This window comes from Hibiscus syriacus, unplaced genomic scaffold, assembly GCF_006381635.1.
Source record: "Hibiscus syriacus cultivar Baekdansim isolate YM2019G1 unplaced genomic scaffold, ASM638163v2 tig00110294_pilon, whole genome shotgun sequence".
NCBI lineage: Eukaryota > Viridiplantae > Streptophyta > Magnoliopsida > Malvales > Malvaceae > Hibiscus > Hibiscus syriacus.
The window spans coordinates 266,340-284,309 of NW_024062666.1; the positions used below are offsets into that span (position 1 = coordinate 266,340).

The 17,970-nt window shown below is 38.8% G+C and overlaps 1 protein-coding gene across 1 annotated transcript in view; it reads right to left on the bottom strand.

Annotated features, from left to right (window-relative positions):
• The window catches only part of LOC120116391 (ubiquitin carboxyl-terminal hydrolase 13-like), a 30,919-nt gene continuing 12,949 nt past the window's right edge, over window positions 1-17,970 (bottom strand). The window contains exons 18-32 of the mRNA XM_039136898.1: window positions 17,618-17,706; window positions 17,426-17,534; window positions 16,999-17,067; window positions 16,801-16,911; window positions 2,857-2,912; window positions 2,547-2,724; window positions 2,360-2,461; window positions 2,203-2,274; window positions 2,033-2,098; window positions 1,597-1,662; window positions 1,326-1,412; window positions 1,090-1,206; window positions 792-866; window positions 610-696; window positions 1-416 (exon numbers count right to left, since the gene is read on the bottom strand). Of these exons, the coding sequence (XP_038992829.1) occupies window positions 375-416; window positions 610-696; window positions 792-866; window positions 1,090-1,206; window positions 1,326-1,412; window positions 1,597-1,662; window positions 2,033-2,098; window positions 2,203-2,274; window positions 2,360-2,461; window positions 2,547-2,724; window positions 2,857-2,912; window positions 16,801-16,911; window positions 16,999-17,067; window positions 17,426-17,534; window positions 17,618-17,706 (1,326 nt within the window). The 3' untranslated portion in view covers window positions 1-374. The remainder of the gene's footprint in view (window positions 417-609; window positions 697-791; window positions 867-1,089; window positions 1,207-1,325; window positions 1,413-1,596; window positions 1,663-2,032; window positions 2,099-2,202; window positions 2,275-2,359; window positions 2,462-2,546; window positions 2,725-2,856; window positions 2,913-16,800; window positions 16,912-16,998; window positions 17,068-17,425; window positions 17,535-17,617; window positions 17,707-17,970) is intronic.

Genomic DNA, 17,970 nt, shown 5'->3' on the forward strand with positions numbered 1-17,970 from the left:
TAACAAAAATCACAACCTTCTCCCAAACTATACTGTGTATACATGAATTCACTAATAATCCAAAATCTTGTTTATGTACTGCCAAATTACACAGCCAACTTGCTTGATTGAGACAGAACCAAGACCGAAAGTAGTAGCAAAAACCCTAGGTGGATCTTATTCGACATTTGCAGATACACATTTCGCTTACCTAAAAGGACGTCCTTCAACCCAAAGAATTACATTATCCAATAAAAATCAACAAGAAAATGTCAACAGATGCCATTTGAGTGCTAACTTCTTGTCGCCCCGTATTTTCGTTTGCATTTTAGTTCATGTAGAATGCAACTCTTTTGTGCAATATCATCAAAAGGAGGTAAAATCTAAAATACTCCCTAATTGTAGATTTTAACAGGCTTCTCAAAGGTGTGCCGGTTCTGCAAAGAAGCGTGATGTCATTTAGGTAGAGTCGAATTTTCGTGGCATCTCAAAGGTTAGCCATTTTTATGGACTCGGAAAAAGCAGATTGATTAATCATGGCCTTAAAGAATATCTTAATCCTTGGGGTAGGTGTCTTATTAACTCGATTTACGATGAAACTTGGGAAATATTTTAATAAAGGATTATTACCTGATTAGCAGCATAAGATCTTTTTGGAGCATTGTCAGTGTGTTCCAGCCCAAGGTACTGCTCCCATGCACCATAAACATCTCGTCTCTGAACATATGTAAAAGTAAAACAAGATTAAGGGAAAATGCGAATGAAACTTGGACAAATGTTTCGAATATCCATACAAAAAAAAATATGCGCACCTGAAAACGGCTAGATACAATATCAGAATCTTGAAGGTAATCTGGCCGACCAAGTGAGAGAAATGCAAACTTCCACTGAACAGAAAATATGTTTCATATAAATAAAAAGTAAAAGGATATAGAAAAACAAAGACAGAAGAGAATGAAAAATGACTAGTTCAAAAAATTATTAACAGAGGAAACATGACAGCCAAGGTTGCATTCAGTCAGCATGAGAAGAGAAAAACGTTGGACACGAGAAGGATTAGGGTAAATCAGTGAGCACAAGCTCACATAGCATTCAGGAAGTACAACAAACCTTTGCAAAATCCTCATCTGGAACTTGCAGCTTCTTCTGTAACCGGATTTTTATTTCAGCCAGGGTTTCACCTTCATGAATCACCAAGAAAAAGGGTTCTCCAAAATTCAGAATTTGCTGTAAAAACAAGACAATTAAATTGGTAAGGAAACATGATAGTTATAAAGAAGCAATCATAAGCAAAGCAAAATGACAACTGAAAATAAGACGATGTGTAATAAAATCAAGATTGTTACCATTTGATTCTGAGCTGTTTCTTTAGTAAAGTGGTAAACATGAATTAAACGATCATTTGGACCAAGATTTTTCTCTTCTTCTGGAATCTGTAAGATTAAAGAACAACAATCAAAACCAGCTCTCCACATCTTAAAGAATGCATATCTAAGAAATTATATTCATAAAATCAGAACTGGCAAAATACAAGAAAAGAAACTGATTCATTAGATCACAGCATGATGTATGAGTGCATGCATGATAGGAACAGAAGGGGGCGGGGAAGGAACTAACCTCTTCTGCCCTTAATGTCCAGTACTGGTCATTTATATTCTCAATCTTCTCACTAGGCGGGAAAATCTGCAGAAATATATAGAAACATACAAAATTTTGCAATTAGAGGGAAGGAAAAGGTACAATAGGTAATAAAGGAACCTCAAAAAACAAACCAGGAAGAGAGAGAAAAACATGAAACACAAAAGTGGATATGCAATCAAGAAACTAAACAAAGCAACCGACTTTTCAAAAAGCAATGTCAAGTTTTAAACAAATAAGAAAATTTGATGGAATTAGAGGATTATGAAAGAACCAAGACATTAGACAATCCATCACCTAAGCATCCAGAGGAAATCAAATAAAGATGTAAAAAGCTCCCGTTGCTCATTTCCCACTTTCAAGGTAAACACCGACATGAGCAAAAAAAAAAACAATGAAAAAATGACATCCAGACCTTGTAGATCTTGTGATAGAAAACTTCAAGCAACCGCAGTTCTGCATCAGGATGAGACAATTCCACCTGTTTCAGAATAATGATTCACCAATTTTATTCTATTATCCATAAAAAAAATACACATGCCTTCAACATGATAATTTTGACCCATGGAATGAAATAAAACTTACCTTTGTCTTAAGATCGTTAATCACATCACCCACAGTGCTCTGTTTTGGAAGCCGAATAGTATGAATAACGACCTGGGATAAAAAAGAACCTAATTTTATTGTACTAAAACATTTAACATCATTCATTAGAACTCTTAAATATGATTCACATACTCACTTCATCCTTAATAGCATGATGAAATGCTACCTTCAAGGTTTTCAGACCTTGTAATTCGGGTAGAGGGATGTCTAAAGCTTCATAGTATAAAATATCAGAAGTCTGTCAAAAAAACAAAACTGGTTAGCTCTTAGCTTTTCATCATTTGGCCTTTCAATATGCACTCCTAAGGGGATTTGACTATTACCTGGTTGTAGTGGACCAGCATGTCAGACAAATGATCCACCCCACGATACTTAATAGGCTGAGGTTTGGGTTGCTGAGAGTAACAGTTGTGAGATGTAAGCCTGATTTTGGACGGATCATTCAAACCAAGTTGTTGAGCTACTCTCTCAACAACATCATCATAAGTATAAAGCCTTGACCTAAACATTCAAAAGAGAGGAGTGTGAAGCTTGGATCATCACATTCATATACAAAAATAGAAGAAAATATCAGTAAATAAAGATATGTCAATTGCAAAAGGAAGTCAACTTCTACCGAAATCTTGAACTTACATCTCCAGACAAAAATCATCTTCCTTGGGTTTTTCCAAAGACCGAAAATGTACAATCTACCATAAAGAAATAAAAAAAAAACAAATATTACATTAGCTCATGAAGCAAAAAAGTTTATTCGAGCATGGATACAAGTATAACTGAAGGGTTAAGGATTGAAAGTGTACAATCTACCATAAAGAAATATGTCTATAGATAGGCTAACAGCTTAACATGCAAAGGGATGGGCAATATTATTTTTTTTGATAGAAGCTAGGCCTCATTAAAACCCCCTTCATATCCTGCATGTTATATCAGTAACATGAAGGACATCGGAAGGAGGACAAGAGCACCTCTGAATTTTATTACCCTGAAACATAACGTACAACCAATTCATAGAACGACCTGCAGCAGTAAGACCGACCTAAAAAACTGGACAAACACAAGAACACAGAAACCTCAACAGAATACTACTTGATCAACCAATACCAGCCTTTGCTAACTCATCCGCTTCCCAATTGGCGGCTCTCAATATATGTCTTGAAATGATGCCCTGTCCTTCCACCTTAGATGCTAAACCTCTAACCAAGTTCTGAAATAGTGGGGTACAGAGGTTAGGATGTTTAGTCCACTTCAGAGCTGTGGTGGAGTCCACTTCCAAAACAATCTTCCGACTTGGAGAGAAACCTACTTCTTTGATGAGAGTCAAACCTCTTTTGATCGCCATTAGTTCTGCAAGAATTGGAGGACCACCTCCAATATTTTCTGAGAATGAACCCAGTAACAAACCCCTGTCATCTCTAATCAAACCACCTATTCCACCTTTGTCCCAACCCTTAGCCATTGCTCCATCAACATTGAGTTTAAGGAAGCCTTGTGGAGGAGGTACCCACTTAGAAGGAGTAGAACACCCTTTTTACAGAATACCATTCGAATCTGCCAGTTTTAGATCCCCAACTAGGGAATCGAAAGGAATATAAACATCCTTAACACCCCGAACCAAGTAGCAGTTCTGTATCTAGCAAGAAAGAACAGCATAGCAGAATCCACCTTCTTTTTTTGAAAAACAATCTTATTTCTGCATTTCCAAACCGACCACAGAACCGCCCTTGGAATGAATTTCCAAATATTAGATCTCGGAACTAAATCATCCCACAAAATCAAAAAATCCGTCATATTCTTAGGAACCACAAATGAAACATTCCAGTCCCTCAAAAATCTGGACCACAGAAACCAAACCACCTCACAATGCAGAAACAGATGTGAAATTGACTCCTCACACTTCCCACAAATCGGACATAAAGGATGATTAATCCCAACGACACCTCTCTTCAACAGCTCCTCTTTAACTGCTACTCTTTGATGTGCAACTTGCCAAACAAACGAGGAGGTGCAACCCCTGTCCAAACGTGCCTGTCCCAAAAACCCTCTTCTCCATTAATGCCCTCCTTATCGAAAAATTTTTCGATACAGGATTTAGCCGAAAAACAGCCATCTCCATTACCTAGCCATATCCAACAATCTTCCTCGAGTAATGAAGGAGATGAGGTGTTTAACAAGGAAATAAGCTGCAACCATTGCTCAACCTCCCAATCCACCAAATTCCTTCTCAATTGTATATCCCAAACCCAACCGGATATACTGTGCAACCTGAATTCTGCCACCTTTCCCATTTTATTTTTTGATAAAGCAAAAATTCTCGAAAACATCTCCTTCAGAGAAACCATACCCAACCATATATCATTCCAAAACTGCACTGATTCCCCATTACCGGCTCTTAAACACATGTTATTCCTTAAGCAATCCCCAAAATCATCAAAAGAAAAGAAATTATTAACCACACCTTTCCATATCCAAGAAGCTCTGGCTGAGCAATTGTTCCCAATCATCATAGAATTCGGGTTCAAATTATTCACACTGCACATCACTATCTTCCACCATGATCTCTTCTCCGAAGCAAATTTCCAAACCCATTTCCCCAATAAAGCCCTGTTCAAAATCAGCAAATTCAGAATCCCTAAACCTCCCAATTTCTTTGGCTTACACACCAGCTTCCAATTCAACCAATGAATATTATTTTTTCCTGCCGAGCTTCCCCATAAAAAAGCTGTCATGATCGAGTTTAGCTTGCTGAAAACACTTATTGGTATCCGAAAAATAGATAAGTAAATGGGGAGAGAGCACAAAACCGATTTCACCAAAACAACCCTTCCCGCCAACGATAGGGATTTAGCCTTCCAACCATATAATGCACTGTAAAATTTCTGCACAACAGGTTCCCATAAAGCAAAAGAGTTCCTCTTGGCCCCCAACGGTAACCCGAGATACTCCGAAGGAAAAGCACCCTTAGAACATCCAATTTCCTTTGCCCAAGCATCTAGAACCTCGTCCTCCACGTTCACTCCAAAAATTCTGCTCTTAGTTAAGTTAAGCTTCAACCCCACCAACAATTCAAAAATCAACAAAACCCTTCTAACATTCAACAAATCACGAATTTATGCCTTGCTGAAAATTATTAGATTATCCGTGAATTGTAAATGGGATAACTTGAAAGAGCTATCAAGAGAACCTAGCTCGAAACCCGAAAACAGCCCTTTTCCACTGCTTTTTCCAACATTAAATGTAACAACTCCCCTCCCAAATTAAACATCGGAGATAACGAACAACCCTACCTTAGTCCTCTTGAAGGTTTAATTCTCTCCGTTGGATTCCCGTTTACTACGACTGAAATGGAAGCCGTTGACACACATTTATAAATCCAAGAGCACCATCTAACACCAAACCCCATTTTGCTCATTAATTTCATCAAAATCTCCCAATCCACCGAATCATAAGCTCTCTTAAAATCCACCTCGAAAATGACTCCCTTCAATCCTTTCTTCCTCCAGTAGTCAATACTTTCATTTGCAATAAAAGAGCAGTCCATAATGTGCCTCCCCGGGATAAAAGCAAATTGGGAGGGACTTATAACTTTGTTAATGCATAGGCTCAACCTCCTTGCTAGAACCTTAGATAGGATCTTATAAAACCCCCCAACAAGGCTAATAGGCCTAAAATCTTCTAATGCCTCCGGATGCACCTTTTTAGGAATAAGAGAAATGTAAGAGTGATTAATCTCCTCATCCCATTCCTTCCCCTCATAAAAATCCTTAAAAAACAGTAGCATTACTTGTTTCAAACTAGGCCAGAATTTCTTAAAAAACCCTAAGTTTAACCTATCAGGTCCAGGCGATTTGTTGATGTCCGAATTGGCAATTACATCCCATATTTCCTCTTCAGAAAATGGCTTTTCAAGAGCTAAACTATGATCAGTCGAAAGTTTTAGAAAATCCAAGTCCAACTCTTCGGCCTCCAGAGTATTTTTTTGCGTGAACAGATCCTTATAGAAATCCACCACTGATGCTTTTATCCTCCTAGGATCTGAGATGATTTCACTCCCCAATTTGAGGGACTTAATACCATTCCTCCTACCTCTGCCTCCTGCACATTGATGGAAAAACCTTGTATTCTTATCTCCTTCCAAACTCCACTTCACTCTCGATTTTTGAAACTAGATAGACTCTTCAATTTTATAAAGGTCCCACAATTGTTTTTTTTTGCCTCTACTAGTTGCTTCATAGACACCCCAGGTAAGTCTTGCTGCAAATCAATCTCTAACTTCTGAATATCTTTTTCCAAACTGCTAATTTTTCTAGGAAATTCTAAGTAGCCCTTATTTGACCAACTCTTAACAGCTTTCTGTACCCCTTTTAGGACGCTGGAAAATGGAATTTTCTTGTCTGTTTTACACAACTTGAGTAGTTCGGCCTCTATCATATTACCAAACCCTTCTTCCTCCATGACATAGTTGAACAACTTGAAAGGTTTAGGACCCCAATTCTAGCCCCTATTTTCCAGCAAAATCAAATTATGATCCGAAATAGACCTTGGTAGAAGACTTTGGGAAATCAATGGAAAAAGTGACAGAAAATTCTGATCCAGAAGAAATCGATCCAATCTCACATAAGTTGGGACATTCCTATTATTACACCATGTAAATCTTCCTCCAGCCAAAGGTAAATCAACCAGATTAGCACTGTTCACAAAATGTCAAAAAACATTCATTGAGACCAAATTAACTTCACCACCAGCTTTCTCTTCCCGTGACAGAAAAGCGTTAAAATCCCCTCCAAGACACACTGGGCAGTCTGCATTTTCCAGAAATGAAAGCAACTCCCCAAAAAACAGCTCTTTTTCAGAATCCACACTCGGGCCATACACATTAATAAACCAACAAGGTCCAGAGGACTCTTCAATAATTCCTCTTACTGCAAAAAATTTGCTGTGAATTACCTCTTCCTGAACAACACAATCATTTTCATTCCACAAAGTAATTAAGCCTCCAGCAGAACCTTCAGCTGAAGATACTGCCGAACCAGTCAGAAATTTGCCTCCCAATTTTCTCAATAATGAAGGACTCACTGATTCCAATTTCGATTCTTGGATAAAAAATATTGAAGGCTTCTTTTCTTCAACACACCTTACCGCTCTAGCTTTAACCCTCCTACCTAGACCTCGAATATTCCAAGACAAAATTTTCCAATTAGACATCTATATCTTACTGAATAACCTTCAATCCCAAACCCCTTAATTACTCCCGTTTCCTTCTCTCTCCTCAACCAAAGAACCTGTTTTTTCCAAAAAGTTTTGTTTTCCCCCTCTAAATTTAACCTCCAACAGTTTGCTAACATTCCAGCACTCAAGAGCCTCCACCCCTCCAGTAGGCTCCCTGGAATAAATAATATCTGAACTTACATCTACACAGCTCGTAGCTCCCCCCTCCTAGACCTCGAATAAACCCGATTACATGAGCCTCTTCTCACTTTACTTCCAGCCTCACTCTTTCCATTAGTAATTTGCAAAGAACCGGATACAGGCCCACACTGAAGAGAGGCCCGAGACTGGTCCTCAATATAATCTACTGTGGGAATATGACCCCCACAATATTTCCTCCCATTTTTTTTTTGATAGGAATAGGAAGCCTTGTTAAAAACCTCCCTCATAGTTGACCATTTCCTAACAGAAAGGATCAAGTAGTGGAGGGAGGAAAAGAGTGCCTCATTTTATTACTAAATCGGAATTACATAAGACTTAACAATACAACAGATGATTTTACATTAGACTTAACAACTTCAGCTACTTCAAGAACCTACATCCATAGAAAAATAAACTATAACTAAAACATACAATCAACCGATCCCCTGCTTTGCTAAACTATCTGCCTCCCCATTACAAGACCTTGGAATTAACCTAATTAAAACCACTTTTTCAGAAAGGATCAACAGAATTTCTCTAACAAGAGGCAACATGAAAACTGGTGCCAAAGACGGAGTGTGAATCCACTCCACTACTGACTTACAATCACTCTCAACAACCAATCTACTGGCAGCAGACCAACTTGAAGCTAGAAAAATTTCGATGCCTCTTTTAATAGCCTTTAACTCTGCAACTGGTGGGGGACCTTGACCAATATTCTCTGAAAAAGTCAAAAGAGTGCAGCAATTCCAGTCCCTTAAAATGCCTCCAATACCTCCAATCGAGTCATTTAACCTAACAGCTCCATCAACATTCATCTTTAAGAAATCAACAGGTGGAGGAAGCCAGCCAATAACAGAATGATCCTTAGGTTTAGGAACAAAAATACCATCAGCAAGTGATGGATCCCCAATTAGCAGATCTTCCTGAATAGGGAATTTAGGATACTTGGCTAGGAACCATTTAGATAACCTAAATCTCACAAAAAAGAGAGACATCCTATCAAGGTTTAAACTTTCAAACACAATCGCATTCCTTGCTTTCCAAATAGACCAAAAAACGACTCTCGGGATAAACTTCCAAATCAATGAATTCAACCTCAAACTCCCCCACGAATTAAGTAAGGAAGGAGGGTCCTGTGGTAGCACAATAGACAAGTCCCAGAAGCTTGCCAGTTTATTCCATAGTTCCCAAACTACAAAACACGAAATGAATAAGTGTTGCATAGATTCCTCATGTTCCTTGCAGAAAGGACAGAGAATATCTTCTTCTAAGGACATTCCTCTTTTCACTAACTCCATTTTAACAGCAACCTTCTGATGAGCTAACTGCCATAGGAAAGCTTCTACACGAGGCGGAGACAAACCCAACCACACCCCTTTTGACCACAAATCAATACCCCCAACTTCCTTACCAAGAGCTTTCCTGCACGATTTCACTGAGAATAACCCATCACCACTTGCTGACCAAGAGAGAAAATCTTCAACCGAATCAATGAGTTTTATTTCCTTTAATTTCATCATCAGATCCAACCATTGTTCCAATTCCCAATCAGACAAATTCTTCCTAGTAATAATGTTCCACTGCCAACCATTCAACTCAAAGCTTCCAAAATCAGCAACCTTACCCCATTTGTTAGTAGAGAGTGCAAAAATTCTAGGGAAAAGAATTTTTAAAGGAACCTCATCCACCCATGGATCAGTCCAAAAAGATATGGACTTACCATTGCCTACTTGCAACTTCGAAAATGATCTAAGACACTCACCCGCCGAATCATTCTTCAAAAAATTATTAGCAATACTTCTTAAATTCCAAGAAGATTTTGGAGAAAAGACCTTACTAATAGACATAGTATTACTACTAATATTATGCTTACTACATAACACTCTTTTCCATATGGAATCCTTTTCATTTGCGAACTTCCACACCCATTTCCCCAATAATGCCCGATTAGAAAGATTCAAGTCAAGAACCCCAAGGCCACCACTGTTCATTGGTTTGCAAACTGTATCCCAACTAACCCAGTGGATCTTCCTTTTTTCCGCACTGTCACCCCATAAAAATCTGGCCATTAAGGAGTTTAATTTATTCCCAACTTTGCAAGGCATTTTAAAGAAAGATAGGAAAAATATTGGCAGGGAAGTCAACACTGACTTTAATAGAACTGTCCTGCCAGCCAAGGACAGAGAAGAAGCTTTCCACCCAGCTAGTTTTGAATTAAAATTTTTAAGGACAGGATCCCATAAAGCTTCAGAATTCTTCTTAGCACCGATTGGAAGACCCAAATAATCTGTGGGAAAACGATCAACAGAACAACCCACTTCCAATGCCCAGTCTGATAAAATATCCTCATCAACGTTTACACCATACAGTTTACTCTTCTTTAAGTTTAGATGCAACCCCGCCATTATACTGAAAATCCTCAACACCCTTTTGACATTTTTAATCTGAGTAAGTGAAGCTTGGCAAAAAATTATGAGATCGTCGGCAAATTGAAGATGAGATAACCGAAGTGTATCCGCAGAATTCCCAATCACAAAACCTTGGAAAAGTCCTTTGTCAACTGCTTTGTCTAGCATCAAATGCAGCAACTCACCTACAATATTAAATAGGAGCGGAGAGAGACTACAACCTTGTCTTAGTCCTTTAGCCATAGTAAACTCTTCCGAAGGGGAACCGTTCACCAGAACCGAAATTGAAGCAGAAGAGAGACACTGTGAGATCCACGAACACCATCTAATACCAAAGCCCATCTCCTTCATTGCTCTGTTCAAAATCGGCCATTCAACAGAATCATATGCTCTGCGAAAGTCAACTTTGAAAACAACCCCTTGTAGACCTTGTTTTCTCCAATAATCGATCCCTTAATTTGCAACAAATGCACAGTCCAACAATTGTCTCCCTGGTATAAACGCAAACTGGAAAGGGCTGATAATGTCACCAACACAGCTGCTAAGTCTCTTGGATAGAACTTTTGATAGGATCTTATACAAACTTCCTACAAGGCTAATTGGTCGATAGTCTTCAACACTTTCCGGATTTAAAATTTTCGGAATTAGGGTAATAAAGGCGTGATTTACTCCATGCTCCCACATCCTTCCGAAATAAAAATCGTTAAAAAATTCCAGTACTTGCTCCTTTAAATCTGGCCAGCATTTCTTGAAGAAACCCATTGTAAAACCATTCGGACCAGGAGATTTAGAACTGTCCGAGGATGCTATAGCTTGCCAAACTTCCTGTTCTGAAAACTTCTCCTCTAATTTTGTAGATTGTTCTCTTGACAGTTTAGAGAAATCCAGAAATAAGTTCTCCACTTCCATTGTAGAAATGGAATTAAAAGCTGTCTTAAAAAAATCAGAAATGTGGGTCTTGATCAGAGACGGGTCTGAAACTACAGTCCCATTAATCTTCAGACTAGTAATTGCATTTCTCCTGTTTCTGTTTAGAGCACACAAGTGGAAAAATCTAGTATTTCTATCCCCTCCTTTGATCCATCTCGTTCTTGCTCTTTGAAACCAAACACTTTCTTCAATCCTGTACAACCTCCAGAGATTCGATCTAAACTGCTTCACCTGGTCCCACTCCTGCGGAGAAAGATTACTACCTTGTGCCTTCAATTCTAACTCATTAATTCGCCCTTCTAAAGTTTCGATAGAGTCTGAAATCCCATTAAATTTCCTGCTTGACCAGTTTCTGATTGACTTTTTAGTTCCCTGTAAAATACTGAAGATACCCCTTCTATCATTCCTTTCCATCAAGTCAACCGTTTGAAGATTTAACCAATTCCTCGAAGCCTTCTTCCTCTAATAAATAATTGTAAAATCTGAATGGTTTAGGAACCCAGTCTACATACGAATCCTCCAATGACACCGGATTATGATCTGATATGGACCTAGGCAGTAGCCTTTGAACTACGTTCGGAAAGCAGGTCAAAAAATTACCAGAAATTAAGAACCTGTCAAGCCTAACCCAGGTTGATTCTTCCCTGTTGTTACACCAAGTAAAAGTTCCTCCCACCAACGGAAGATCAATTAAATTTGTTTGTTGCAGAAAATTCCTAAATATATCAACAGAATGCCAATTTTGAGACCTTCCCATCTTCTCAGCCGGATCAAGATACGTATTAAAGTCCCCCCCAATACAAAGTAGATTCGATTGGGCTGAAACAAACTCCAGTAATTCCCTGTAGAATTCATCCTTTTCAGATTCAGTGGAGGGACCATAAATATTCATAATCACACACTCTTCAACAACATTCTTAAACTTCCCAAATATTGCAATGATCCTGCTACTTAAGTAACTATTGGACACATTAAATTCATTATCATTCCACATTACCGCAAACCCCCTGCAGACCCAACAGTTGGTGAAAAAATACATCCCTCGAGAAGACAACCCCCTATCCTTCTCCTTAGAGCCATAGAACAGTTTTCTAGCTTTGTTTCTTGAATAAGTAGAATGCTCGGCTTATTCTTCCTGACCAACTTAGCTACAGCTCTTGTTTTTTCCTTCTTCCCCAACCCCCTTATGTTCAACGAAATAATATTAATGTTACTCATAAATATATCAAATATCCCAAGAACCTCAAATCAAAAAAGCACAATAGAAAAACCCCTTATTTCAACAATTCCTACTAACCCCCAATCCTTCCTCAAGATCAATAATTTTATCTAAAAACACCTTCTTGCCTTCTTTAAATGAGATCCCCAGCAACGTACTAACCTCCCACGTAGCCACTGCTTCTTCCAAAAACATCGAAAAGGAGGGAGAAGAAACTGTGTGTAAACTAGCCACCTCCAAAGCTTCCCTAGTCAAAATACTTCTCTGTCGCCTACTCTCTTTCCCTATAACTGCTCGAGACTGACAATCTGATCGAGGCACTACTCTACTCCCTGAATGCTGGTCCAAGTCTCCTACTACACTTTTAGAGGGACCTCCTTCCTCATCGTCGCTAATTATTCCATCTTCCTCTAAAATTGGGAGCGGTTGGGTGGTCAAGAAAGAATTGGAAGCTTTTCTATTTTGGTCTTGTACCTCAGCTGGTCGCAACAACTCTTCTTCTATCTTCGGATCATACCAGAATTTTCTATCTTTTGATCTTCTATATACTCTATTACAAGTTCCTCTATTTCATCTTCCCACCGGAACACTCGTCAAAGCCAAACTTCTGGACAAATGAACCAACGGACTCCAGCTCCTCTGACCATTAGAAAACGTCCCCTTACGTAATTCCATTGGTTAAGTTCCAACAGTTTTAATTGAAACATCATCATTTTCCTCCTCCACTCCTTTTGCGTTCGTAACCTCGTTATCCAAGACCACTACGTCCTTTATCGATTCTTCATTGGACTTGATCCATTCCCTGTTTAATTAGGGAATAAATCTGCCTTTGGACCCTTCGGCAATCCATTTCAGATTATACGCAGGCCCTGGAGGAAACAGAATCTTCATGCTTGATTCAGAAATCAAACTGTTACAATCTTGGGCTTGAGAGTCTAGGCCCAATTCTTCCCTGAGACCAAGTCCCGCATGCTCCCCAGCAGGATATTTTCCTTTTTCCCGCAAATCTGAGAACCCAACATCTAAAATATCCATATTTGACTTTTTTGGTAAAAGCTGCTCCCCATCCCCCTTTTGCAACCTACTCCTCTGTTCCTGATCATGCCAGTTGTCTTTCTTCAGCATAGAGTCTTCAGAAGACTTAAAATTTTCAACTTGTTCCAAAGTAAGACGGCGGCCGCACTCTTCCTCGGGAAAATGATTTTCACTGTACCCGTAATTTTAATTTTCACCATCAATCCCCCTGGAAAACTCCTCCGGTTTTAAAAATACCGATCCCAGTATGGCTTTGACCTTGTATGATCTGCCGTAAGACCCTATTGTGACCATTTCAAGGACATCAAACGGACTGGCGACCCTGATCAAAACTCTTGCCGACGATAAATCTGACCTGTTCTTTGAAGAATCCAAGATGCCAATGAACTTTCCCCATTTCTGAACAAGTTTCTCCAAGAACTCTACATTCCAGCATAATAACGGTAATCCCATTAATTCCACGAGACAGAACGCCAATGGAACTCCCTCCTCGTTTAGCAATGGCTCCAGCCAATCAAACCAAAAACAGATCTCCTCCTGTTTTCTTGCCCATGTATCAGAGTAGTCTTCAATCGATTTAATGGTTACAACACAGGCATTCCATGCGTAGCCCCATCTCGCTATTTTTACCTGAATTCCTTCACTTGCCAAAGCTTTTTGAACAAATTCTTGCTCGAAGGAATGCTTGATTACCCCTGTTAAAGACCTTTTCACCCAAGTTGAATCCTCCGAGGAGATATGCATCTCCCAGACATTCCTTATCCCATTAGCAGCCTTCCTTATCCTTTGACCATCCTCTTTATTGACATTTCCGCAATCCTCTCTATTGGTCGTTTCCACCACCTCCTTGTATGATCTACTATCCCTCAGGTTTCTCAAAGATCCAGCGTGCTTCTCACCATTTGTTTTCTCCACCCTTATTGGGATTGGCCCATCCCTCATAGACCTGCCTTCAGTAACTTCTCTATTCCTGTTGTTCTGATATTTTTCTAACCCGACTGAAACTCTTTTCCCGTCGATCCAAGTTCCGTTAACACACTGAATAGCCCTCCTCCTCCCTTCCTCACTTGCAAACTGAACAAACGCGAAAGTGTAGTTCTTGTATTTCGGTTTCTGAGTAAAATTTGGAATGAAAATCCTCCCATTATCAAATTCCACAGTAGCATACTCACGAGGAACATCCCCCATGTGCTTCCCATTTTCTCTCTCTTCCTTAGTGCTTTTAGAATTTTCCTGCAGTAAGGGGACAACTCCTGCAGCATTCGAACGCTTGCACAAGTCCACCGAAACAACATTTGAATTTGAGCAAAAATTCAAACCCCCCTCGATTTATGTGTTTTTGCCTTGCTGGGAACCTTGAATCCATTCCTATACCCTATTTTGGGAATCTGACACCTCCTGAGTACCCACGTGCTCATCCTATTGTAACTGAACAACCCCTTTGCTCCAATCGAAGGAGCTCTCCTCCCATGGATCCTCTGAAACAGCATCTTCAACCATATCTGATAACTCAGGAAAATAATTTTCAGCACATTCAACCTTAATCTTAATCAAGAACTTCCTCCCTAACGAATTGATGATAATATGTTCAGGAATATCAAATGGACTGGCTACCCTGAGAAGCATCTGTGCCACTCTGCAATCCACTCTATGAGTAGTTTCATCTTGAATCTTCACTAGCTTTCCCCATCTGGATGCCAAACTAGTAAAGAAAGGAACCGACCAACAATTTAATGGAACTCCAACCATAGAGATCGCACAAGGCAGGGGAATACCTCCCTCATCCAAAACAGGTTCCAATCTTTCAAACCAGAAGGACAAAGCTTTCCATTTTTCTTACATCACCATCCTTCTCTCCTCCACCGTTTGGAAAATGACCAAACAAGCATTTTTTGCAAATCCCCACTTAACCACCTTTGCATTGATGCCGTCATTCCTTAGAGCTTTCTGCAAAAACTCCACTTCAAAAATTGCTTTACATATACCCGTAAGTGATGATTTCAACCAGGCCCTCTCCTCCACCGGAATAAAGACTTCCATAGGATTTTCCAACTTTTTTCTATGTCTATCCACTTGAACACCCACAGGATCTTTGCTCTCCCCAACCACCGTATCTTTATAGGTCCTTCCATCATGGAACCTATTCAACATCTCCATCTTCCTTACCCCATCAGCTGGAGAAGACAACCTTCCATGCTTAGCCCCTCCTTTATCATTGCTATTTGAACCTTCAACCCTTCCTTCAATTTGCTTCCTCACCCCAGAAAGTTTCTCATATTTCGCTACTGTCACAAAAATCCTCCTTCCATCGATCGTGACATTGTTCATCTTTTCCACCGCATTGCACAGATCCGCCTTGCTTGCGAAATGGACAAACGCAAACGTACTAACCTTATAATTCGGTCTGTTGTTAATAAATGGAATGAACACCCTAATGACTTTTCCATAATGACTAAAACAATCCCATAAAGCACTACGACGCACTCTCCTACTAAGATTATTAACGAAAGCCGACCAAGAATCTCCCCCCTTGTATTTCGAAAACTCTCTCTCTCTCTCTCTAACTCTCTCTAACTCTCTCCATCCCTTTTTGGGATGGGCAATATTTACAAGTGAGCTAAAATAGTTTGAAAAATATATGGATACATAGAGCCTTTACTGTATCATTAATAGATAAAAATATATCCATAAACCTTACTCCTTCTTTGGGTAATGAAAATACATAATCCACAAACGTATATAAATAAAAAAGGCTGCATTCATCACAACCGAACAAGTGATACTTCTCGTAGCATTTTTCTCTTCTATTTACTACTTGTGTACTAGACTACTATCCTGTTAACTTTTATGTTTAACATAAACAAATCGGAATTGATTATGCTTATAGATAATTTTCTTTAAATAGAAAATGCAGAACCAAATGTGATTTTACCATTTTCATTCATCAAATGCATTTTTCAAAGAGAGAAAGATTGAATTCTTTCAAATTAGGAAAATTAACATAGAAATTGACGGTGTTTTCTGGAACAAAACACTATTATTGACAATTTTAGATATCATTATCTTATCAATCAGACTATAAGGCCTATTGAGACAATGAAACAGTGCAAATGCAATAAAAATACGTTAATTTGTTTCTGCTTTAATCTATTAGCAATGATGACAAACATTGATATGTGTGACCACTATCCTAAGATGATAGATCAAAAACTGCTCATAGAATTAATAAAATGTGTCCAGAGAAGCCTACAAAAACTCTCCAGCTAATCAAACTAATCAGAGAGAACAAAGCGCTCATTCAGTTGCACATTAGCTCCCGACCAATCAACCTGACCCACCTTCAATTGCAAGAAGAATTTCTAAAAGCAATCATATAATAAGCAGCCACATGACAGACAGATCAACACTAGCACATATCATCAATCGAAGCAGAATTTTTAAAAGCACCCATATAAAAGTAGCCACATGACAGACAGGTCAGCCCTCGCATCAAGACTTCAGATGAAAATGAAATAGAAATAATCGAATACACTCATTGCAAGGAAGTTGCATATATAAAGGACAAAGAGAATGTACTTGACGATTATGCACATATTCCAAAAATGAAGGAACATCTGGATAGCGGAATTGTTCAATGCTTTCAACAGGGGGAGACTTTTGAAAGCAAACTATGTCACCATCCTCAAGCTGCAGTGGAAAATGATATATGAACAAAGAACTTAAATAGGATCAAACAAAATAGCAATTATTCGAAAAATGAAGTGCAATGCATACCTGGCTAGTTCGGAATGTTATTTTCTTGTCAATTGGTTCACACATAACACTGGGCTCAAATTTAATTTCCTGTACATTAAAGCATACTCAAGGTATTATTCCTCATCGGAATGTCAAAATTTATACAAATGTTTGGACAAATTAACCAGATGGAAATGATAACAAATTCACAGTCAAACGCAAAAATACTGTTATATAGTTACTACTAAACAAGTAATTTGTCGAACCGTCCAAGTGAAAATAGCTTAGAACATGTCTGAATAATCCCAACTAAAACCACTGCAGGGGGTGGGGATCATTTCTAGAACCATACATTAGCTTCAATTACTATCACCAAATGCATGCAAAAGAGAAATAGAAATGAAAGGAACGAGTTGAAAGAGAACTGAAAATACAACCGTTGTAGAAAGAACTATAAGAAGCAAACCTCGTAAAGGTTGATCTCTTCATCAGGAGCATACCCTGCCATTTTGTTTAATTTTGATAAAATTTCTATTGGCTTGCCTGTGCTTTTCACAAGCATCCTTCCAACAAAGCTGACACAACAGAAAGATAATCCCTCATAAGATTTCACATACCTTCCCAAAAGACAAGGAGAAACAAACATGAGACAACTTACCGAAGCTCTTCTTTCTCAGGATCATAGTGCTTGAAGAAAAGTAAAATGTCTTCCTTTGTCTTATCTGGTGGAGCAATTGGGCGTAAATCCTGAACAGCAATGTTTAAGTCATGAAGCAAATACAAGACAACCAAAAAATAATCAAGGAGAGACTGAATTGAACATTCATTTTTACAAGATTCATAGAGAGGACTGCCTGAAGAATTCAGCAAAAGGGAGCTAGTTACAAATCTCACTAACTTGTATTTCAAGGACGAGTAACGGTAAGTAATTCTACAGTGGACATGAGTGAAGCTTAAAACTTCGAAGTTTGATGCCTAATTTTTTTATACATTTGAGGTTGCCAACCTTAG